The 24,667-nt window shown below is 44.4% G+C and overlaps 1 protein-coding gene across 2 annotated transcripts in view; it reads right to left on the bottom strand.

The window, feature by feature from the left end:
* Window positions 1-237: 237 nt before the first annotated feature.
* LOC121552779 (lethal(3)malignant brain tumor-like protein 3) overlaps window positions 238-24,667 on the bottom strand; it is a 62,684-nt gene continuing 38,254 nt past the window's right edge. The window contains exons 20-22 of one of the 2 annotated variants that reach the window (XM_041865811.2): window positions 23,232-23,389; window positions 23,066-23,128; window positions 238-1,393 (exon numbers count right to left, since the gene is read on the bottom strand). In XM_041865811.2, coding sequence (XP_041721745.2) covers window positions 1,250-1,393; window positions 23,066-23,128; window positions 23,232-23,389 — 365 coding nt within the window. In that variant the 3' untranslated portion in view covers window positions 238-1,249. Of the gene's footprint in view, window positions 1,394-23,065; window positions 23,129-23,231; window positions 23,393-24,667 lie in introns of both variants that reach the window. The other variant, XM_041865810.2, reaches the window with a different exon arrangement.

Genomic DNA, 24,667 nt, shown 5'->3' on the forward strand with positions numbered 1-24,667 from the left:
ATCAAGTTGTAGAAACATCTCAAGGATGATCAATGGAAACAGGATGCACCTGAGCTCAATTTCGAGTCTCATAGCAAAGGGTCTGAATACTTACGTAAATAAGGTATTTCTGTTTTTTGTTTTTTATAAATTAGCAAAAAAATTAAGAAAACTGTTTTCACTTCGTCATTATGGGGTGTTGTGTGTAGATTGACGAGGAAAAACATTTATTTAATCAATTTTAGAATAAGGCTGTAATGTACCATAATGTGGAAAAAGTCAAGGGGTCTGAATACTACCTGAATGCACTGTAAATAGACAATAGTGAACAATAGTCCACGTAAAGAAATACCATTGTCCATATACATGTAGATGGACTTTTAGATTTGATTGATTCAACCAAACCCCTTCCCTGGGTTTAGTACCTTAAAGTAAACAGACACTTATCACTGCTTCATAGGGCCTGAACAGTACTGATGAGGAGATGACTGTACAGTACACAGGAGAGATGACCCACGTTGGTCTTTATACAGGTACTGTATATGGCTATCCATAAAGCATAATAGGTGGGTGCATTTACCAAGGGGAAATTAAATGCAGGGCCTGATGGCTTGTTTTACAGTATGGTGCCCATTGGTTTGGTGAATTTAAAAAAATCCCTCTCTCCAGGGATTTCTCTCAGTTGAAATATACAGCCTTGTCCTCCAGCACCACCACCCCAGCAGCCAGACCGAAGTGACAAGGATAAAAAAGCATGAGCACTTTCTCATTAATGTATTCCCAAGGTGCCACTCACCTGGGGAATCACTGAGCCTCCATTCTCAGTCAGAATCTCTCTGACCTGTATGACATCAGCATCCAAGAGGGGATTTTTACATGATGAAAATGTCAGAGTTGCTGATTGTGAAGCACAAAAGGAAATCTGAAGCATTTCCTCTACATTTCCAGTTTTAAGGTAGATCAAACAGCCTCGTGGCACCACCCCAACACTAATATAAAAAGAGCCTATACTGTACATTAATATTACACATAATATAGAGCTGATGATTGAAAATGACGTTTCTCCAATCACGAGTCAATCACATTGGAGATTTGCAGTATGCAATATGGCTGTCTTAAAAAAAAATACTTGTACAATTCACATGTGCATTCAGTTTGCATGAGATACATCCTCTGGGAAGAAGGATGGTTCTTTGTGCTTCACATCCTTATCTGTAGACCTCCTCCTCCTGGCTCTGCTCTTGGTAAAAATAGTGGCCTCCCGCCTTTGTTAAAGCTCATTACATGCCGATTCCTCCGCCGTCTTGAACATCAAGATGGAGTTGTAGATCTTGATGGCTGGACCCAGCTTGATGCTCATGATCCTCACTAGGTCAACCTGAGTCAACAGCAGGAATGCTTCGCCATCTATTTGCTGAACAAAAGCATATGAGGGAGGGAAGAGTTAGAGAAGTCTCATGTTTTAAAATGTCCACCATCAAAGCACTTTCCTAATGAACATTTTTGCCCAAGGAATATGTTTCACTTTCAACCTCCAATAACAGGCAACTTAGACATAGCAGTGCATAAAGAACTAACTTCAAAGCCAATAATTTTTAAGGATTCTCCACCATGAGGGTTATACAAATGACCATGGCTCATTAGAGGGGGTGTTATTCAGATTTTGAGTCATATTCTACCTTTAACAAACTGTCGTAATATCACCCGCTATTACCGCTGACAGAATGGCACAACGTGAACATCATTCTATGAGAACTGCCATTTCCTGTGTTTAATTACTTGGATAACCTGTAGAGAATACCTAAATAGGCCTAATTGAGTGGGCGATCAAAGCACACTTTTTTTGCTTTTAAAGGGGCAAACAGTAGTTGCTACATCCATCTTTTGACTTATACATTGAAGAATATAACTTATAAATGCCTCATGAGCTTAGTTTAAATGTTAATGAGCTTAGTTTAAATGTTATACCTCAGCAGAAGCCAAAATATAAGCTTGTTTTAGTCTAATATTTGTAAACAAAGTAAATGTAAACAAACACTGTATAGCCTCAAAACATGGTTCAAATTATAATTTTGAGGACCTCCCGAGTGGCGCAGCGGTCTAAGGCACTCGGGTTCGATCCCGGGCTGTATCACAACCGGCCGTGATCGGGAGTCCCATAGGGTGACGTACAATTGGCCAGACGTCGTCTGGGTTAGGGGAGGGTTTGGCCGGGGGCCTTGCTCTAGCAACTCCTTGTGGTGGGCCGGGCGCCTGCAGGCTGACCTCGGTCGTCAGTTGAACGGTGTTTCCTCCAACACATTGGTGTGGCTGGCTTCCGGGTTAACCGGGCGGGTGTTAAGAAGCGCGGTTAGGCGGGTCATGTTTCAGAGGACGCATGACTCGACCTTCGCCTCCCGAGCCCGTTGGGGAGTTGCAGCGATGAGACAAGATTGAAAAAAGGGGTAAAAAATATATATATAATTTTGATATCATGAATGGTCAGTCCTTGCATCCATAGCTCTGTCTATGAATTTGAGAGTGATTACATTTCTCCAGCCCCATTCCTCATCTTTTTACCGAAAAAGTGGTGGGGAAAACGCTTTGTTATTGTTTCAACTGCTGATTGGCCCTTTAAGACATTATCTGAAGAGGAATACAATACACCAATTTATAGTAAAGATGACTAAAGACTACCGATTCCCAACCCAAATCTTTGTTTCTGAAGTTGAATCACTGTGGTACAAAGGGAGAGGATGAAATGATGCGGGAAATATGAAGTATGGAAGAGTATTAGGGCCAAGTGAAGAGAAATGAAAAATGGTGAGTGGTGGTGGTACTTGGATTTTTGTTTTGCATGATAGTACTTTAAAAAAGTGGCAATATTTCGAGAATAAAATCGAAATATTTTTGGGGGAATAAAGTGGCACTATTTCGAGAATAAAGTGGCAATATTTCACTCACACACACATGGTATCCCCAAAGCAATACCATTCTAACGGCCATGGTGCGTTTTCAGACTATGAATAGACATGGAGTTGCGTGCAGACATGGTGCCCTTCGAATTCACTACAATGTTATCCTCAATCCCCTGCGTATGCCAACACCGTGCATAGTATATTTGAGAGTGTAACAGCTAGGCCAGCAGCCCATATGTCGAAACAAAAGGTTAACTTACAAATTTGTGCATAATGGCATGCTGTTTTATGTAGGCTACACTTCCAATGAAGTAGCCTCATTGGCCTATGCTTATTATCTTGTGAATGTAGGTTGCAAATTGCGTGGAGAAGGATTGTGCGTCCTGTCAGGCTCAAGGCCTGCCCCCAAACCCCTGTCATGGACCTTACCATGGAGCAGGGGGGCAGGGGTTTGGGTAAAGCCCCATCTGAGACAGTAATTTAACGTTCCATTGTTATAGCCTAAAAGCCACTAGCCTCTACAAGGTGAACAAGTGGTAGCCTAAGTTAGCGTTATAACTGAGACAAATAGCCTATAACGGAGACGATGCCCTTGTTTTGGGATAACCTATGCATCCTTCATTCCTCCCACCCTTACAGGGAGACCGATAGATGGATAGTGAAAGGAGATATTACGCTAGGCTACCAACCAAGTCATGTCAGATATTTATTTATAGCCTATATAGCCTATCATCATGTATCTAAGGTTGCAAAAGAAGCTCCTTAAACTTGACCCCAAAAAACATCTGGGTCAGATGGTTTAGGTCCTTTCTTCTTTAAGGTTGCAGCCCCTGTCATCGCCAAGCCAATCTCTGACCTTTTTAACCTGTCTCTCCTCTCTGGGGAGGTTCCCATTCCTTGGAAGGCAGCCACGGTGCGTCCTTTATTTAAAGGGAGAGATCAAGCTGATCCTAACTGTTATAGGCCAATTTCTATTTTGCACTGTTTATCAAAAGTGTTGGAAAAACTTGTCAATAATCAACTGACTGGCTTTCTTGATGTCTATAGTATACTCTCTGGCATGCAATCTGGTTTCCGCTCAGGTTATGGATTTGTCACTGCAACCTTAAAGGTCCTAAATGATGTCACCATTGCCCTTGATTCTAAGCAATGTTGTGCTGCTATTTTTATTGACTTGGCCAAAGCTTTTGATACGGTAGACCTTTCTATTATTGTGGGCCGGCTAAGGAGTATTGGTGTCTCTGAGGGGTCTTTGGCCTGGTTTGCTAACTACCTCTCTCAAAGAGTGCAGTGTATAAAGTCAGAACATCTGCTGTCTCAGCCACTGCCTGTCACCAAGGGAGTACCCCAAGGCTCGATCCTAGGCCCCACGCTCTTCTCAATTTACATCAACAACACAGCTCAGGCAGTAGGAAGCTCTCTCATCCATTTATATGCAGATGGTACAGTCTTATATACTCAGCTGGCCCCTCCCCGGATTTTGTGTTAAACGCTCTACAACAAAGCTTTCTTAGGGTCCAACAAGCTTTCTCTGCCCTTAACCTTGTTCTGAACACCTCCAAAACAAAGTGTGGTTTGGTAAGAAGAATGCCACTGGTGTGATTACTACCTCTGAGGGTTTAGAGCTTGAGGTAGTCACCTCATACAAGTACCTGGGAGTATGGCTAGATGGTACACTGTCCTTCTCTCAGCACATATCAAAGCTGCAGGTTAAGGTTAAATCTGGACTTTGCTTCCTCTATCATAATCGCTCCTCATTCACCCTAGCTGCCAAACTAACCCTGATTCAGATGACCATCCTACCCATGCTAGTTTACGGAGATGTAATTTATATATTGGCAGGTAAGGGTGCTCTCAAGCAGCTAGATGTTCTTTACCATTCGGCCATCAGATTTGCCACCAATGCTCCTAATAGGACACATCACTGCACTCTATACTCCTCTGTTAACTGGTCATCTCTGTATACCCGTCGCAAGACCCACTGGTTGATGCTTATTTATAAAACCCTCTTAGGCCTCACTCCCCCCTATCTGAGATAGCTACTGCAGCCCTCATCCTCCACATACAACACCCGTTCTGCCAGTCACATTCTGTTAAAGGTCCCCAAAGCACACACATCCCTGGGTCACTCCTCTTTTCAGTTCGTTGCAGCTAGCGACGAACAAGCTGCAAAAAACACTCAAACTGGACAGGTTTATCTCCATCTCTTCATTCAAAGACTCAATCATGGACACTTTTACTGGCACTTGTGGCTGCTTCGCGTGATGTATTGTTGTCTCTACCTTCTTGCCCTTTGTGCTGTTGTCTGTGCCAAATAATGTTTGTACCATGTTTTGTGCTGCTACCATGTTGTGCTGCTGCCATGTTGTGTTGCTACCGTGTTGTTGTCATGTGTTGCTACCATGCTGTGTTGTCAGATGGTAGCAACATGGGTTCTCAGTTCATCGCGCAGACAGGAATAAATATCTCTCCGGGAAGCAGAAGGGCGGAGGTGTGTGTTTCATGATTAACGACTCATGGTGTAATTGTAGTAACATACAGGAACTCGAGTCCTTCTGTTCACCCGACCTAGAATATCTCACAATCAAATGCCGACCATATTATCTCCCAAGATAATTTTCTTCGGTTATAGTCACGGCCGTGTATATCCCCCCTCAAGCCGATACCACGACGGCCCTCAAAGAACTTCACTGGACCTTATGCAAACTGGAAACTACATATCCTGAGGCTGCATTTATTGTAGCCGGGGATTTTAACAAAGCAAATTTGAGGACTAGGCTGCCGAAGTTCTATCAACATATCGACTGCTGTACTCGCGCTGCTAAAATCCTCGACCATTGCTATTCGAACTTCCGGGATGGTTATAAAGCCCTCCCCCGTCCTCCTTTCAGCAAATCTGACCATGACTCCATTTTGCTTCTGCCTTCCTATAGGCAGAAACTCAAACATGAAGTACCCGTGCTAAGGACTATTCAACGCTGGTCTGACCAATCGGAATCCACGCTTCAAGATTGTTTTGATCACATGGACTGGGATATGTTCCGGGTAGCTTTCGAAAATAATTTAGACGTATACACTGAAACGGTGACTGAGTTTATCAGGAAGTGTATAGGTGATGTTGTGCCCACTGTAAATATTAAAACCTAACTTAACCAGAAACCGTGGATAGATGGCAGCATTCGCGCAAATCTGAAAGCGCGAACCACCGCATTCAACCATGGCAAGGTGACTGGGAATATGGCAGAATACAAACAGTGTAGCTACTCACTCCGCAAGGCAATTAAACTGGCAAAACATCAGTATAGAGACAAAGTGGAGTCGCAATTCAACAGCTCAGACACATTTACATTTAAGTAATTTAGCAGACACTCTTATCCAGAACGACTTACAAACTAGTGCATTCAACTTAGGATAGCCAGTGGGACAACCACCACTGGGGGAGGGGGGGTGTAGAAGGATTACTGTTGGACTATTCCAGGTATTCATTAAAGAGGTAGGGTTTCAAGTGTCTCTGGAAGGTGGTCAGTGACTCCGCTGTCCTGGCGTCGTGGGGGGAGCTTGTTCCAGCATTGGGGTGCCAGAGCAGCGAATAGCTTTGACTGGGCTGAGCGGGAACTGTGCTTCCGTAGAGGTAGGGGGGCTAGCAGGTTTGGGTGTAGGGTCTGATCAGAGCCTGAAGGTAAGGAGGTGCCGTTCCCCTCACAGCTCCGTAGGCAAGCACCATGGATTTGTAGTAGATGCGAGCTTCAAGTGGAAGCCAGTGGAGTGTGCGGAGGAGCGGGGTGACATGAGAAAACTTGGGAAGGTTGAACACCAGACGGGCTGCAGCGTTCTGGATAAGTTGTAGGGGTTTAATGGCACAGGCAGGGAGCCCAGCCAACAGCGAGTTGCAGTAATCCAGACGGGAGATGACAAGTGCCTGGATTAGGACCTGTGCCGCTTTCTGTGTAAGGTAGGGTCGTACTCTGCGAATGTTGTAGAGCATGAACCTGCAGGATCGGGTCACCGCTTTGATGTTAGCGGAAAACGACAGGGTGTTGTCCAGGGTCACGCCAAGGTTCTTTGCACTCTGGGAGGAGGACACAATGGAGTTGTCAACCGTGATGGCGAGATCATGGAGTGGGCAGTCCTTCCCCGGGAGGAAGAGTAGCTCCGTCTTGCCGAGGTTCAGCTTGAGGTGGTGATCCGACATCCACACTGATATGTCTGCCAGACATGCAGAGATGCGATTTGCCACCTGGTTATTAGAAGGGGGAAAGGAGAACATTAATTGTGTGTCGTCTGCGTAGCAATGATAGGAGAGACCATGTGAGGATATGACAGAGCCAAGTGACTTGGTGTATAGAGAGAATAGGAGAAGGCCTAGAACTGAGCCCTGGGGGACACCAGTGGTGAGAGCACGTGGTGTGGAGACAGATTCTCGCCACACCACCTGGTAGGAGCGACCTGTCAGGTAGGACACAATCCAAGAGTGAGCATCGCCGGAGATGCCCAACTCGGAGAGGGTGGAGAGGAGGATCTGATGGTTCACAGTATCAAAGGCAGCAGATAGGTCTAGAAGGATAAGAGCAGAGGAGAGAGAGTTAGCTTTAGCAGTGCGGAGAGCCTCCGTGACACAGAAAAGAGCTCTCAGTTGAATGACCAGTCTTGAAACCTGACTAGTTTGGATCAAGAAGGTCATTCTGAGAGAGATAGCATGAGAGTTGGCTAGAGACGGCACCCTCAAGAGTTTTGGAGAGAAAAGAAAGAAGGGATACTGGTCTGTAGTTGTTGACATCGAAGGGATCGAGTGTAGGTTTTTTGAGGAGGGGTGCAACTCTCACTCTCTTGAAGACGGAAGGGATATAGCCAGCGGTCAAGGATGAGTTGATGAGCGAGGCGAGGTAAGGGAGAGGGTCTCCGGAAATGGTCTGGAGAAGAGAGGATGGGATAGGTTCAAGCGGGCAGGTTGATGGGCGGTCGGCCGTCACAAGTTGCAAGATTTAATCTGGAGAGAGAGGGGAGAAAGAAGTCAAAGCATAGGGTAGGGCAGTGTGAGCAGGACCAGCGGTGTCATTTGACTTAATAAATGGTTGACGAAGTCATCCACAGAGAGGGAGGAGGGAGGGGGAGGAGGACAAGGATTCAGCAGGGAGGAGAAGGTGGCAAAGAGCTTCCTAGGGTTAGAGGCAGAGGCTTGAAATTTAGAGTGGTAGAAAGTGGCTTTAGCAGCAGAAACAGAGGAAGAAAATGTAGAGAGGGAGTGAAAATATGTCTACAGACAATCATGGACTACAAAAGGAAAACCAGCCACGTCGCCGACACCGATATCTCACTTCCAGACAAGCTAAACACCTTCTTTGCCCGCTTTGAGGATAACACAGTGCCACTGACGAGGCCCACTACCAAGGACTGTGGCCTCTCCTTCTCCATGGCTGACGTGATTAAGACATTTAAGCATGTTAACCCCCGCAAGCCGTGTCCTCAGAGCATGCGCAGACCAGCTGGCTGGTGTGTTTATGGACATATTCAATCACTCCCTTTCCCAGTCTGCTGTTCCCACATGCTTCAAGATGGCCACCATTGTTCCTGTACCCAAGAAAGCAAAGGTAACTGAACTAAATGACTATCGCCCTGTAGCACTCAACTCTGTCATCATGAAGTGCTTTGAGATACTAGTCAAGGATCATATCACCTCTACCTTACCTCTCACCCTAGACCCACTTCAATTTGCTTACCGCCCCAATAGATCCACAGACGATGCAATCGCCATTACACTGCACACTGCCCTATCCCATCTGGACAATAGGAATAACTATGTAAGAATGCTGTTCATTGACTATAGCTCAGCATTCAACACCATAGTACCCTCAAAGCTCATCATTAAGCTCGAGGCCCTGGGTCTGAATCCCGCCCTGTGCAACTGGGTCCTGGACTTCCTGACGGGCCACCCCCAGGTGGTGAAGGTAGGAAAAAACATCTCCACTTCGCTGATCCTCAACACTGGGGCCCCACAAGGGTGCATGTTCAGCCCCCTCCTGTACTCCCTGTTCACCCATGACTGTGTGGCCAAGCACGCCTCCAACTCAATCATCAAGTTTGCAGATGACACAACAGTAGTAGACTTGATTACCAACAATGACGAGACCGCCTACAGGGAGGAGGTGAGGGCTGTATCACCGCCTGGTACGGCAACTGCACCGGCCACAACCGCAGGGCTCTCCAGAGGGTGGTGTGGTCTGCCGAATGCATTACCGGAGGAAAACTACCCACCCTCCAAGGCACATACAACACCCGATGTCACAGGAAGGCCAAAAAGATCATCAAGGACATCAACCACCCGAGCCACTGCCTGTTCACCCCAGAAGGTGAGTTCAGTACAGGTGCATCAAAGACGGGACCGAGAGAATGAAAAACAGCTTCTATCTCAAGGCCATCAGGCTGTTAAATAGCCATCACTAGCACATTAGAGGCTGCTGCTGCCTATTGAAATCACTGGCCACTTTAAGAAATGGAACACTAGTCACTTTTTAATAATGTTTACATATCTTGCACTACTCATCTCATATGTACAGTGAGGGAAAAAAGTATTTGATCCCCTGCTGATTTGGTACGTTTGCCCACTGACAAAGAAATGATCAGTCTATAATTTTAATGGTAGGTTTATTTGAACAGTGAGAGACAGAATAACAACAAAGAAATCCAGAAAAATGCATGTCAAAAATGTTATAAATTGATTTGCATTTTAATGAGGGAAATAAGTATTTGACCCCCTCTCAATCAGAAAGATTTCTGGCTCCCAGGTGTCTTTTATACAGGTAACGAGCTGAGATTAGGAGCACACTCTTAAAGGGAGTGCTCCTAATCTCAGCTTGTTACCTGTATAAAAGACACCTGTCCACAGAAGCAATCAATCAGATTCCAAACTCTCCACCATGGCCAAGACTAAAGAGCTCTCCAAGGATGTCAGGGACAAGATTGTAGACCTGCACAAGGCTGGAATGGGCTACAAGGCCATCGCCAAGCAGCTTGGTGAGAAGGTGACAACAGTTGGTGCGATTATTCGCAAATGGAAGAAACACAAAAGAACTGTCAATCTCCCTCGGCCTGGGGCTCCATGCAAGATCTCACCTCGTGTAGATGCAATGATCATGAGAACGGTGAGGAATCAGCCCAGAACTACACTTGTCAATGATCTCAAGGCAGCTGGGATCATAGTCACCAAGAAAACAATTGGTAACACACTACGTCGTGAAGGAGTGAAATCCTGCAGCGCCCGCAAGGTCCCCCTGCTCATGAAAGCACATATACAGGCCCGTCTGAAGTTTACCAATGAACATCTGAATGATTCAGAGGAGAACTGAGTAAAGTGTTGTGTTCAGATGAGACCAAAATGGAGCTCTTTGGCATCAACTCAACTCGCCGTGTTTGGAGGAGGAGGAATGCTGCCTATGACCCAAGAACACCATCCCCACCATCGAACATGGAGGTGGAAACATTATGCTTTGGGGGTGTTTTTCTGCTAAGGGGACAGGACAACTTCACCACATCAAAGGGATGATGGACGGGGCCATGTACCGTCAAATCTTGGGTGAGAACCTCCTTCCCTCAGCCAGGGCATTGAAAATGGGTCATGGATGGGTATTCCAGCATGACAATGACCCAAAACACACAGCCAAGGCAACAAAGGAGTGGCTCAAGAAGAGGCACATTAAGGTCCTGGAGTGGCCTAGCCAGTCTCCAGACCTTAATCCCATAGAACATATATGGGAGCTGAAGGTTCGAGTTGCCAAACGTCAGCCTCGAAACCTTAATGACTTGGAGAAGATCTGCAAAGAGGAGTGGGACAAAATCCCTCCTGAGATGTGTGCAAACCTGGTGGCCAACTACAAGAAATGTCTGACCTCTGTGATTGCCAACAAGGGTTTTGCCACCAAGTACTAAGTCATGTTTTGCAGAGGGGTGAAATACTTATTTCCCTCGTTAAAATGCAAATCAATTTATAACATTTCTGACATGCGTTTTTCTGGATTTTTGTTGTTGTTATTCTGTCTCTCATTGTTCAAAAAAAACCTACCATTAAAATTATAGACTGATCATTTCTTTGTCAGTGGGCAAACATACAAAATCAGCAGGGGATCAAATACTTTTTTCCCTCACTGTATATACGGCATTCTATTCTATAATATTCTACTGTATCTTAATCCATGCCACTCTGTTGTCCATATATGTATACATTCTTGTGTGTATTGGGTATATGTTGTGAAATTGTTATATATTCCTTGTTAGATATTACTGCACTGTCGGAGCTAGAAGCACAAGCATTTCGCTACATCCGCTATAACATCTGCTAAACACGTGTATGTGACAAATAAAATTTGATTTGATTTGTGTTGCTGCCATGCTATGTTGTAGTCTTAGGTCTCTCTTTATGTAGTGTTGTGGTGTCTCTCTTATCGTGATGTGTATTTTGTCCTATATTTTTAATCCCAGCCACCGTCCCAGCAGGAGGCCTTTTGCCTTTTGGTAGGCCGTCATTGTAAATAAGAATTTGTTCTTAACTGACTAGCCTAGTTAAATAAAGGTTCAATAAAAATTAATAAAAAAAAACATCTAATAGGCCTATATTTAGATCAATTATTATTTCAAGAAAAGGACAATGCATCTGTTATAGTGTGGACACTATATAAATAATTACATTGAATATGTATTGTACTTACCAGCAGTACAGTCTGATTACTATTCATATGTGCATGGTTATTATTGGCATTGTTTTTGACCTTCCCCCTTTGATGATGTCATCACCCAGAGTCGGATCTGTACAATGCGACTCTACCACATGTTGAGTGGGCTGTATCGTTTTGCTGTATTTGTACCGTTTGTACATGGCTGTACACCTTTTATTTCTTAGGTTGAAAGTAAAGGAAAGTAATATTGAAATGAGTGTGGGCATTCCTTGTCAAGTTACCAAATTTTTTTGGCGACGAGGATAAAACTTGATCAGCATGTACAGGGCGATGTGCTAGCTAGCTAAGAAACAGTGGAGGTAGTCAGTTAGCTAGCTAGCTTAATGAGCGATGGAGAGCAGCCACCGCTGGAGGGAAACGCTGACGGTGACAATCAGCAGCAAGTGAAAATCGCTAACGAGGATCAAGGACAAGTTGGCATTATAATGGCAATGTTTGGGACTATAACTGAGTTTGTGGAAGAGAACGAGGACTGGACGGAATACGTGGAAAGGTTGGGACACTTTTTCTTGGCAAATGGAATTACAAATGAGGCTAAACAGCGCTCTATTCTATTGAGTGTGTGTGGGGCTAAAACCTACAAGCTAATGAGGAATTTGGCTACACCACGGAGAACGGGAGAAATTCCTTTTGTGGATCTAGTTGCTCTCGTTCAGACTCACCACAATCCAAAGCCTTCAGTGATTGTCCAGAGGTTCAAGTTTAACTGCCATTTTCAGAAAACAGGTCAGTCTGTTGCTAACTTTGTTGCTGAATTACGTGAACTCTCTGAACATTGTGAGTTTGGGGCTATGTTAGAGGACATGCCCCGTGACAGATTAGTCTGTGGTACTAATGAGGACACCATACAGCACCGTTTGCTGGGGGAAGCCACACTGACTTTCAAGAAATCATTGGAACTATCTCAAGGGACGGAGATGGCCGCTAGTAAGGCTACAAATATTCAAAAGGCCAACAGTGGAAGTTGTGCAGTGCATCAGGTGACAAAAGAGGCATCAGGAAAAATGGGAAAAGCAGTGGAATGTTTCAGATGTGGGGGGAACTGTAAGTTCAAGGATACTCTGTCACAATTGGGCAGACTGGGCAGGGCAAGTTCACAGCAACGAAGCCGCAGTCAGCAGCGCACCACTTAGAACAAACAAATGTGGGGCTCAAAACAGGCTTCCGCCTACACACCGGCAGGGATCAGACCGCGTACGTACACCGGGGAGACCATACCATTGCTGGGAGTTCTAGAGGTGGACATTACATACAACAGCCAGGAGGCGAGAGCACGGCTCCTGGTGGTGAAAGAGAATGGGCCTAGTTTACTAGGGTGTGACTGGCTCACCAAAATACAACTGAACTGGGGTGAGATAAAACACACACGAGTGACTGAGGATGTCATTCAAAAGTACCCTGAGATTTTCAAAGATGAACTGGGCACACTGCAGGGCACTGCAGTTAAGCTGTTCGTGGATCCTCAGGCCGAGCCTCGCTTTTTCAAGCCCAGGACTGTGCCTTACACCATGAAAAAGAAAGTGGAGGATGAGTTGGAGCGGCTGCAGGAAACAAACATCATTACTCCCATTCAGTTCTCCCACTGGGCAGCTCCAAATGCACTTCCGTGTTGTCGTGCTGATGTGCTGTTTGTTGCAAACTTGTTCCAAATTTCTTTTTTTTTTACTTTTAATAACCGTTTAATCAAAACTCTGCATTTAACACATTTAGCAACATCTTAGTTTTCTCCTCACTCTACTTTTTTCATTCGACTTTTTCACCCCAGATGCTTTAGTACCTGGATACCAACAACCGAGCCAGGCTACGAAGATCTCAACTCATACAACGCTCTCTATAAAACTACTAAAGGAAAGTGCTAATTTCCAGCATACGAGTGTGACTGCTGTAATTGTATGTTTTGTATCCCCCACGACTACAGACACTGGGGACATGCCTGACACAGCTCTGAGAGGCTACACTGAACACAAACACGCCACAAACACGCAGCCGGGCCGGTGTGTAGAAAGGAACAGCCGGCTAACTGCCACTGATAACTGACCCAGACATCAACTGCCCCCCTGCGCTTCTCTCTCACTCTCACATTCAACGAGAGACAGACACCAACACAGTTGTGCAGGGGGCTGGTAGGGGCGTCCGAGGCCATGGAGGGAGCATCTAATGTTTGTTCCCTTGGACTGTCGGCGTGCAGCAGTGAAAACCCATTTAAAGTCTGCGGGGGACTCGCAAGATATTAAATGTATGATATGTGACATGTTCGCTGTTGTCACGGGAAAAGGCCCGATGGATACCTTCATTTGTGAAAAATGTATTGAACTTGATGCAGCTAAAGAAAGGATTATTACTCTTCATGAAGAAATAAAAAATTTGACCAAGCGCCTTGAACTGAATAAGGATTCTATGAGACTATCGGCATCTTTAAATGCTTCCTATCAAAACATCCAAGAGGCTCATAATGGGACCTTCCTGCACTATGATTAATTTCCGCCACTGCTCCCCTCTACTAGCTTGAAGCTTGAAAAATGGCTGCTCAATGTTCGACTCCAGGTGAGCGTAAATGGATGCGTGTCAGAACCAGAAAGAAGGAGAAGAATCGATCTCGGTGCGCCTGCCTTCTTCCCCCGCGTCCGGACTTAAGACTTTCAAATCGCTTTGAGCCCCTGTACCAGCTGTCCTCTGCCGGGGGCTTGGGTGTTCCCTCCATGGCTGTGGATGACCCTCCAGCTACCTCTCCCTGTCCTAGTCAATCAACTGCCTGGGCACAGCCTGGACCACCGCAGCCCCCCTCCGCTGGGCCGTGCTCTCTGGATCAGAGCTCTGTCCCTTTGGCGGTTGTGGCCTGCACGCAGCCGGCGTCTCAGCAGCCCTCTTCTCAGGTGAGTTATGTGGCTCTGGCCTCGCAATCTGCTTCGAGACACGGCAGAAGCCGGGTCATTCCAGCGATTGTGATAGGGAGTTCGATGGTGAGGCATATATCTGTACATGGGGCAAAGACTGTGTTTTCCTGGGGCAAAAGTTCTGGATATCAACAGGTTGATTCCCGAGGCTGTGAGTCAGTCAACAGAGGCTGATACTGTCATGGTTCATATGGGGTCAAATTACATTATTAAGGGCAGCTCAGAACAGCTGAAGATGGATTTTAAAGAACTGATATCTGCCCTCACTAAATCGTGGCATTGAACGGTTCAGCAGAATTTTAGCCCTCCATAACTGGCTACGAGACTATTGCAGCTCTGTGGGTGTAACATTTTTTGAGGATTTTGATACCTTCTGGAAACAAAGCTCGTATTATAAGGAGGATGGGATCCACCCAAATAATACGTGAACAAACGATACGTGAAGTCCTAGGTTAATACAAAACAAACCTTACGGAACAAGATCCCACACCGACTAGTGCAAAACAGGCTGCCTAAGTATGGTCCCCAATCAGAGACAACGAGCTACAGCTGCCTCTGATTGGGAACCACCCTGGCCAACATAGATCTAAACGATCTAGAACAAAACATAGAAAACTATAACATAGAAAATCCACACCCTGGCTCAACATTTAAGAGTCCCCAGAGCCAGGGCGTGACAATGACCCAAGTCCAGATAATTTAATCCCTACCAATTGTGTCACTGAGTTGTCATAATGATTCAGCAAATGTACACTACCAGTCAAAAGTTTTAGAACGCCTACTCATTCAAGGGTTTTTCTTTATTTTTACTATTTTCTACATTGTAGAATAATAGTGAAGACATCAAAACAATAAAATAACATATATGGAATCATGTAGTAACCAAAAAAGTGTTAAACAAATCAAAATATATTTGAGAAAATGGAAATTGTATTTTACAGTAAACAAATTGACAACAGACTTTCAGCACGCTTATAGGGAAGGACATTCAACAAGCACAGCACTGACACAAATGACTGATGATTGGCTGAGAGAAATTGATGATAACAAGATTGTGGGGGCTGTTTTGTTAGACTTCAGTGTGGCTTTTGACATTATCGATCATAGCCTGTTGCTGGAAAAACGTATGTGTTATGGATTTACACTCCCTGCTATATTGTGGATAAAGAGTTACCTGTCTAACAGAACACAGAGGAGAGGGTGCTCTATAATGGAAGCGGTCTCCAACAAAATCCAGGTAGAATCAGGAATTCCCCATGGCAGCTGTCTAGGCCCCTTATTTTTTTCAATCTTTACTAACGACATGCCACTGGCTTTGAGTAGGCAGTGTGTCTATGTATGCAGATGACTCAACACTATACACGTCAGCTACCACAGCGACTGAAATGACAGCAACACTTAACAAAGAGTTGCAGTTAGTTTCAGAATGGGTGGCAAGGAATAAGTTGGTCCTAAATATTCCAAAAACTAAAAGCATTGTATTTGGGATAAATCATTTACTAGACCCTAAACCTCAACTAAATCTTGTAATGAATAATGTGGAAATTGAGCAAGTTCAGGAGACTTGCTTGGAGTAACCCTGGATTGTAAACTGTCATGGTCAAAAACATATTGATACAACAGTAGCTAGGATGGGGAGAAGTCTGTCTATAATAAATCGCTGCTCTGCATTCTTTACAGCACTATCAACAAGGCAGGTCCTACAGTCCCTAGTTTTGTCGCACTTGGACTACTGTTCAGTCTGTTCAATTCAGAGCAATTGGCTCAGAACAGGGCAGCACGGCTAGCCCTTGGATGTACACAGAGAGCTAACATTAATAATATGCATGTCAATCTCTCCTGGCTCAAAGTGGAGGAGAGATTGACTTCATCACTACTTGTATTTGTGAGAGGTATTGACATGTTGAATGTACCAAGCTGTCTGTTTGAACTACTGGCACACAGTTTGGACACCCATGCATACCCCACAAGACATGCCACCGGAGGTCTCTTCACAGTCCCCAAGTCTAGAACAGACTATGGGAGGTGCACAGTACCACATAGAGCCATGACTACATGGAACTTATGCCAGCAGTAAAATTAGATTGAAAAAACAGATAAAAATACACCTTATGGATAAGCGTGAGACTGTGAAGCAACACAAACATAGACACATGCATACAAACACACGATAACATATGCACTATACACACATGTACACGTGGATTATGTGTTATAGATATGGGGTTGTATAGTAGAGGCCTAAGGGCACACACTTAATATGTTGTGAAATCTGTTATGAATGTTTTGTAATGTTTTTTAAATGGATACAGTGAGGGAAAAAAGTATTTGATCCCCTGCTGATTTTGTACGTTTGCCCACTGACAAAGACATGATCAGTCTATAATTTTAATGGTAGGTTTATTTGAACAGTGAGAGACAGAATAACAACAAAAAAATCCAGATAAACGCATGTCAAAAATGTTATAAATTGATTTGCATTTTAATGAGGGAAATAAGTATTTGAACCCTCTACAAAACATGACTTAGTACTTGGTGGCAAAACCCTTGTTGGCAATCACAGAGGTCAGACATTTCTTGTAGTTGGCCACCAGGTTTGCACACATCTCAGGAGGGATTTTGTCCCACTCCTCTTTGCAGATCTTCTCTAAGTCATTAAGGTTTCGAGGCTGACATTTGGCAACTCGAACCCTTAGCTCCCTCCACATATTCTCTATGGGATTAAGGTCTGGAGACTGGCTAGGCCACTCCAGGACCTTAATGTGCTTCTTCTTGAGCCACTCCTTTGTTGCCTTGGCCGTGTGTTTTGGGTCATTGTCATGCTGGAATACCCATCCACGACCCATTTTCAATGCCTTGGCTGAGGGAAGGAGGTTCTCACCCAAGATTTGACGGTACATGGCCCCGTCCATCATCCCTTTGATGCGGTGAAGTTGTCCTGTCCCCTTAGCAGAAAAACACCCCGAAAGCATAATGTTTCCACCTCCATGTTTGACGGTGGGGATGGTGTTCTTGGGGTCATAGGCAGCATTCCTCCTCCTCCAAACACGGTGAGTTGAGTTGATGCCAAAGAGCTCGATTTTGGTCTCATCTGACCACAACACTTTCACCCAGTTCTCCTCTGAATCATTCAGATGTTCATTGGCAAACTTCAGACGGGCCTGTATATGTGCTTTCTTGAGCAGGGGGACCTTGCGGGCGCTGCAGGATTTCAGTCCTTCACGGCGTAGTGTGTTACCAATTGCTTCCTTGGTGACTATGGTCCCAGCTGCCTTGAGATCATTGACAAGATCCTCCCGTGTAGTTCTGGGCTGATTCCTCACCGTTCTCATGATCATTGCAACTCCATGAGGTGAGATCTTGCATGGAGCCCCAGGCCGAGGGAGATTGACAGTTATTTTGTGTTTCTTCCAACTGTCGTCACCTTCTCACCAAGCTGCTTGGCGATGGTCTTGTAGGCCATTCCAGCCTTGTGTAGGTCTACAATCTTGTACCTGACATCCTTGGAGAGCTCTTTGGTCTTGGCCATGGTGGAGAGTTTGGAATCTCATTGATTGATTACTTCGTGTGCTCCTAATCTCAGCTCGTTACCTTTATAAAAAACACCTGGGAGCCAGAAATCTTTCTGATTGAGAGGGGGTCAAATACTTATTTCCCTCATTAAAATGCAAATCAATTTATAACATTTTTGGCATACGTTTTTCTGGATTTTGTTGTTGTTATTCTGTCTCTCATTGTTCAAATAAACCTACCATTAAAATTATAGACTGATCATTTCTTTGTCAGTGGGCAAACGTACAAAATCAGCAGGGGATCAAATACTTTTTTCCCTCACTGTAACTGCCTTAATTTTGCTGGAGCTAATGGGGATCCATAACAAATACAAATACAATTGTTCCCTTTCTGAAAAGTGATGGCACGGTGCGTATATATGGGGACTACAAACTCACCATCAACAGGGCCTCTAAGCTGGACGCTTACCCACTGCCGCGGGTGGAGGACCTGTTCCCGATGCTTGCAGGAGGCAAGACATTCTCAAAGCTTGACATGAGTCACGCCTACCAACAGCTCCTCCTGGACGAGGACTCAAAAGAGTATGTCACAGTCAACACGCACAAAGGCTTGTTCAGGTACAACCGCTTGGTTTTCGGAGTGGCGTCCAGTCCAGCCATTTTACAGAGGACAATGGACAATCTGCTGCAGGGGATCCCTCATGTAGCAGTGTACCTGGACGACATCCTGGTTACAGGGGAGACGGAGGAGGAGCACCTCCACCACCTGGATCAGGTGTTAAAGAGATTCTCAGAGGCAGGGCTGCGCCTGAAACATAGCAAGTGCACATTCCAAGCACAGAGTGTGACATACCTAGATCACAGCGCAGGGTCTGTGTCCTGTGGAGGACAAAGTCTGGGCAATCAAGGATGCTCCAAACCTCAAGAACGTGTCCAAGCTCAGGTCATTCCTGGGCATGGTGAACTACTATGGTAAGTTCCTCCCTGAGCTGTCAACAGTGTTGGCTACACTTTATTAGCTGCTCCAAAGACTGTAAATATAAGTGGGGGCCAGCACAAGAGAAAGCTTTCAAGGAAGTGAAAGCACTACTACAATCAGCACAACTGCTGGTTCATTTTGACCAAGACAAAGAGATCATCCTGTCATGTGACGCCTCGCCCTATGGCGTCGGGGTAGTATTCTCTCATCAGATGGAGTATGGGTCAGAGAAACCCATTGGATTGGCATCACGCACGCTGACGAGTGCTGAGAAGGGTTATTCACAGTTAGACAAGGAAGGTCTGGCCATAGTCTTTGCTGTGAAACGCTTTCATCTGTACCTATACGGTCGTCATTTCACCATATGCACTGACCACAAACCACTGATGAGCCTTTTCAGTGAATCAAGATGCATTCCTCCCATGGCTTCAGCAAGGACACAGCGCTGGGCCCTCACACTGTCAGCTTACCAGTACACTATAGTGTATAGAGCGGGGAAGAACAATGCAAACGCAGACGCGTTCAGTCGTCTCCCGCAACCAGAGATGCCCGCCACAACTGTGGTGCCTCCAGAGACAATTTTCCTAATGGAGAGATTGTCAAACTCACCTCTGAATGCCAAACAGATCAAACAGTGGACAGACCGGGATCCAGTCCTGGCCCAAGTGAAAAGATTCCTTATGTAGGGTTGACCTCCTGTCATAGAGGATGATGGACTGAGACCTTGTGCAAAACTGAGCTGATGGCTGCATCCTCTGGGGGTCCAGAGTGGTTGTTCCGCCCCCTGGCCGTGCACAAGTCATGGATGAGGTCCATGAGGCTCAGCCGGGTCAAAAACAGGGCAGGCTCCAGCTGAGATGTTGATGGGCAGAAAGCCAAAAGCTCACCTGGATCTACTGCGTCCGGACATTAAAGCACGAGTGGAACGGAAGCAGGAAAAACAAAAAGAGCGACATGACCACCACGCGAGGGAGAGTTAAAACCCAATGACACTGTCTACATCTGCAAATTCACAAGCAGCCAACGCTGGTTGCCAGGTATCTTTCTGAGTCAGAGTGGTCCAATCTCCTTTGTGGTCAAACTGACTGATGGTGGAGTCATGCGCAGACAACAGGATCACATCCGCCTGCACTATGACAAAGAAAATACCATGTTTTCAGACGGAACAACTGCGGGTGGTAGTATACAAGTTGAAACCCCACAGGAAACGGTATCTGAGAAACAGGGGCATTCAGTGGTTCCAGCAGATGGTGATGGACTTTCTCTCACAAACACCCAACACGCTCCTGTGCCCTCAGACCCAGCTCCACTGGGACACGCCTTACCGGTGTCTCGTGGCACACCAGGAGTACTGCGCAGATCACAGCGTAGTCACAAGCCTCCTGAAAGACTAACTCTGTAGTTGAGACAGAGACTCGTGGTGTTAGTGTTTGTTTGGAACAGCAGACCTAGTCGAAAATAAATAAGGACTGTAATTTTTTGTTTGTTTACATTTACAGTAACACTAGCAGAAGTTCTAAAGTGTTGTGAAGAAAATAAAATAAAACACTGATGTGGTTTACTTGTTAACCTTATGTTTTCCTTACAGGGTGTCACGGATGCCGCCGAGGCTGCTCCTCCTCCTTGCTCGGGCAGGCTTCGGCGTTCGTTGTCCCCGGAGTATTAGCTACTACCGCTTGATGTTTTCGATGTTTGTTTTGTCATGTCTAGTTGGTACACCTGTTTCGTATTCTGTATTGATTATGTCACGTATAAGTTCACCTGTTTTATGTTTTGCCTTTGTATGTTATTGTCCGCGTGTCTTGGATGTATGTGTCGGTATTTTGCTCATCGTGTCTATTACGCATATGGGGTTTTTCCCTCCAGTGTTGGAGACGTTTATTTGTGCGTATTTAGTTTGTTAGTAAAGTCGTCTTTACTTATCCTCTGTGTCCTGCGCCTGACTTCACCACCGCATACACATCAGCTTTTGACACAGGGGGGATGAAATTAAGGGGGAAGTGTTATAGTGTGGACACTTTATAAATAATTACATTGAATATGTATTGTACTTACCGGCAGTATAGTATGATTACTATTCATGTGTGCATGGTTATTATTGGCATTGACATTGACCGTGACCTTTCCCCTTTGATGATGTCATCACCCAGAGTAGGATCTGTACAATGCGACTCTACCACATGTTGAGTGGGCTGTATCGTTTTGCTGTATTTGTACCCTTTGGACATGGCTGTACACCTTTTATTTCTTAGGTTGAAAGTAAAGGAAAGTAATATTGAAATGCGTGTGGGCATTCCTTGTCAAGTTACCACAGCGTCCATTAATATATTCAAACAGTGCCTCAGCTGGTTTGCGCATGCAGGAGTGGTCCTTGTTTTGCCTCTACTCCCACAGACACTTGTGTAAAACCCCTGCTTCATTGTTCCTCCTGCAGCCGTTGGATAGGCATATAATTGACTTTCACTTGACCACTGTAACATACGATTAGCCTAGGGTACTTAATCTAGTGGGCCGCTATAGTTTTATAATGGGCTGCAAAATAGCGGTTTTGTAGCGAATTTGGAGAGCAGCTTGACATGGGACATACACATGCATAGCCCCCGGTCTCCAGGATCCTAAGATAATTTGTTTTATTGGGTATGCTCACGTAGCCTACTAGCCTATAGTCGTTAGAAGGATAGTTGCCATAAGGGGGAAATACTACTGTTAGTAAAGCACCATGGATAAGGTTGTTAATAGTTGCCATTATGCAAACATTTTGTGCAAGGTGTTCGCCTAGGGTACGCAGCAGAACGTTGTTGCGAATTCGGAGATCAGACTGACTCAACCAAGAAAGTTTTTTGTTTGTGATCATAACGCACCATAGTCGTTAGAAGAGTGTATGCCTATAGTCTGAAATTGAAAGGGGGAAACTTGGTGTGTGTGTGCGTGCTATTATATCATTAGATTGATAAGCGTGAGAGCGCAGTGACGCCTGTTTGATTGAGTGTATTAGATCATTAGATTGATAAGCGTGAGAGCGCAGTGACGCCTGTTTGATTGAGTGTATTAGATCATTAGATTGATAAGCGTGAGAGCGCAGTGACGCCGGTTTGAATGAGTGTATTAGATCATTAGATTGACGGCCATATGTTTGTTTTCCCCCTACTTTTTACCGCCCACACACACACACACACACACCTGCATACACATCTGCATACACACACAACCCGGCCGTCTCTGTATGTAATCCCGGTTCCTCCTTCTGAAAAGAATCTGTGGCACAACCATTTTCAGGTCCTAATACTTATAATAATATGGTTATTATGTGCTAAAAGAGAAAGGATTTCCTTCTTCCTAAATCCAATTCTAAAGTATAGTTTCACCAGGTCATCTAACTAAGGCATTTCAATTGTGGCGCGCACAGCATCAGGGAGCCAGGGAGACATGCACTTAATCAAATCCCCTACGTTAATCTTGAAATATAACTGAGACTTTATTCTAAACATGTTGACTTTATTCTCGAAATATTGGCACTTTGTTCACAAAATTTAATTTGGACTTCATTCTCAAAATATTGCCACTTTATTCTCGAAACATTGTCACTTTTTTAAAGCACTAGCATGCAAAAATAATAATCCAAGTACCACCACCGCCGCTGTTTATTACATTTTTTCTCTTCACTTGGCCCTAATACTCTTCCGAATATAAAGTATAATATTGGGATGCAAACTCCAAATTGAATATATTTCAACTCTATATTTGACATGGTACAGGTGTCTTCTTTTATTAAACCCATGACCATGTGTGTGAGGTGTATACTTTTGTTTCAAAGTAGATTTGTTTAAGACTACCAAGAATCACTCTGTGTGACGTTGATTTAGCCCACTGCAGTAAAAGGTTAAGCTCTGAGGCAGACACAGATGTGGAGACCACAGAGGGATAATGTGGAGGTAATGCATCCGATAAAACCAAAATGGGATCTTTATAATCCCACAAGCAGACAGTAAATGGGAAAACCTTTTCCCAGAAGTCTGTGTGTGTGTGTGTATCAGTGGTCAGTGAGTTAATAGCTCCATGTACTGTACTGAAACTGTACCTCATCTCTGAATGTGTGCACGTGTTCCTTACAGCCTGGAAGACCTTGGATGAACTCAATCACCTGTAACACATTGGACATCATGGTTAGTACAGTTATCCAAATTACCCGCACAGTTATCTAGACTGAAAGGAACACTGTAATGACAATGTAAGTTATCCAGTACCTCCTCCACTGTCCACACAGCCACTTTGCTTGAAGTGATGCCAGCCACGGTGGGTAGCAGCTTGCTGTGCTGGTCCCAGCAGAAAGGAGTGCTGCTAGGGGATGGCGAGGTGCATGGCATGAACACTGACTGGTGAAGGGCTTCCTGTAGTGTCAGCTCTACTGTATGGAAGAGAAGAAAATAAACATACTAAACCATGAATGAATTAACTTCATTTTAAACAGCAAGGGATCTGTTGCTGTGGCTACCTGTGCTTCTACACCTGCATTACTAGCTGTTTGGGGTTTTAGGCTGGGTTTCTGTACAGCACTTCGAGATATTAGCTGATGTACGAAGGGCTATATAAAATAAAATTGATAAAATTGATGAGCAGCTTGATATTAAATCAGCAAAAGTGATCTGATGGAAGTATCTAGAAAGGCTAGAAGAAACAGAACGCAGATGCTTGATGCTCACTCCTCCTAACCATATTAGGAACCAGGGGGAATCAGTCTAATCAGATAGTGAGTTAATGCTGTCTTTTACTTTGCTCCAGGCATAAACACAGCTTTGAGCATCTTCCAACGTTTATTTCCTAAAATTGATAATTGGTAGTGACAATTAAAGTGAAGCAAAATATTTCAGCCAATAGCAAAGGTCACAGTCACAAACTGATGGGTCATAATTCTTTGGTATAGATTTAATGACAGTTGTGACACAGCAACTTCATGTAACTTTACTTTGGTTGACAGAGAAACGAACAACAAAGCACCCCGAGGACATTATTATTCATGTTTCAGGGAAATGGGGAGTATTTTGTGGAAGTGTCTTCACTCGCCATTCTGCTGAGTAAATACCTGTGGGGCACTGGGTGTTATATATGAATATGCATGTTAGAGAATGACCACTACTCATTATATCTATAATATACAGTGGGGTCTGAAATGATTTACTCCCTTGATAAAGATAAGCAAAAATGCCTGTAAAAATAAATTATACAAATACTAAGGTGTATTGTATGCTCCAAAAAATTGGGAAATTATTTTATTTTATATTAATACAATTGCTCAGAGAAAGAGATTCTGTATAATAAGTAACACTTTAGTCTCAAAAGGTAGGGGTCAAAATTATTGACACCCGTTTTCAATACCTTGCGAGGATAACGGCACAGCCTTTTTCTCAAAATGTTTTATGAGTTGGAGAACATATTGGAAGGGATCTTATCAGTGGTGGCTCGCCCATTAGGGCGTTAGGGACGGCACCCCACTTGTGATAACATTTTAAAAACAGTTTACATATATTTTTGTAAACAAATATATTATATAATTCATGGATTATGTTTTAAATGCTCATAAAAGTGTAGTAAATGTTTACATTTTCCTGTTTAAAAAATATATTGTTTAAAACAAACTGTTCAGTTACTTACTACTCTGCCCCTCAGTAGTGCTGAGCGATTA

This window comes from Coregonus clupeaformis, chromosome 36, assembly GCF_020615455.1.
Source record: "Coregonus clupeaformis isolate EN_2021a chromosome 36, ASM2061545v1, whole genome shotgun sequence".
NCBI classification, from domain to species: Eukaryota; Metazoa; Chordata; class Actinopteri; order Salmoniformes; family Salmonidae; genus Coregonus; species Coregonus clupeaformis.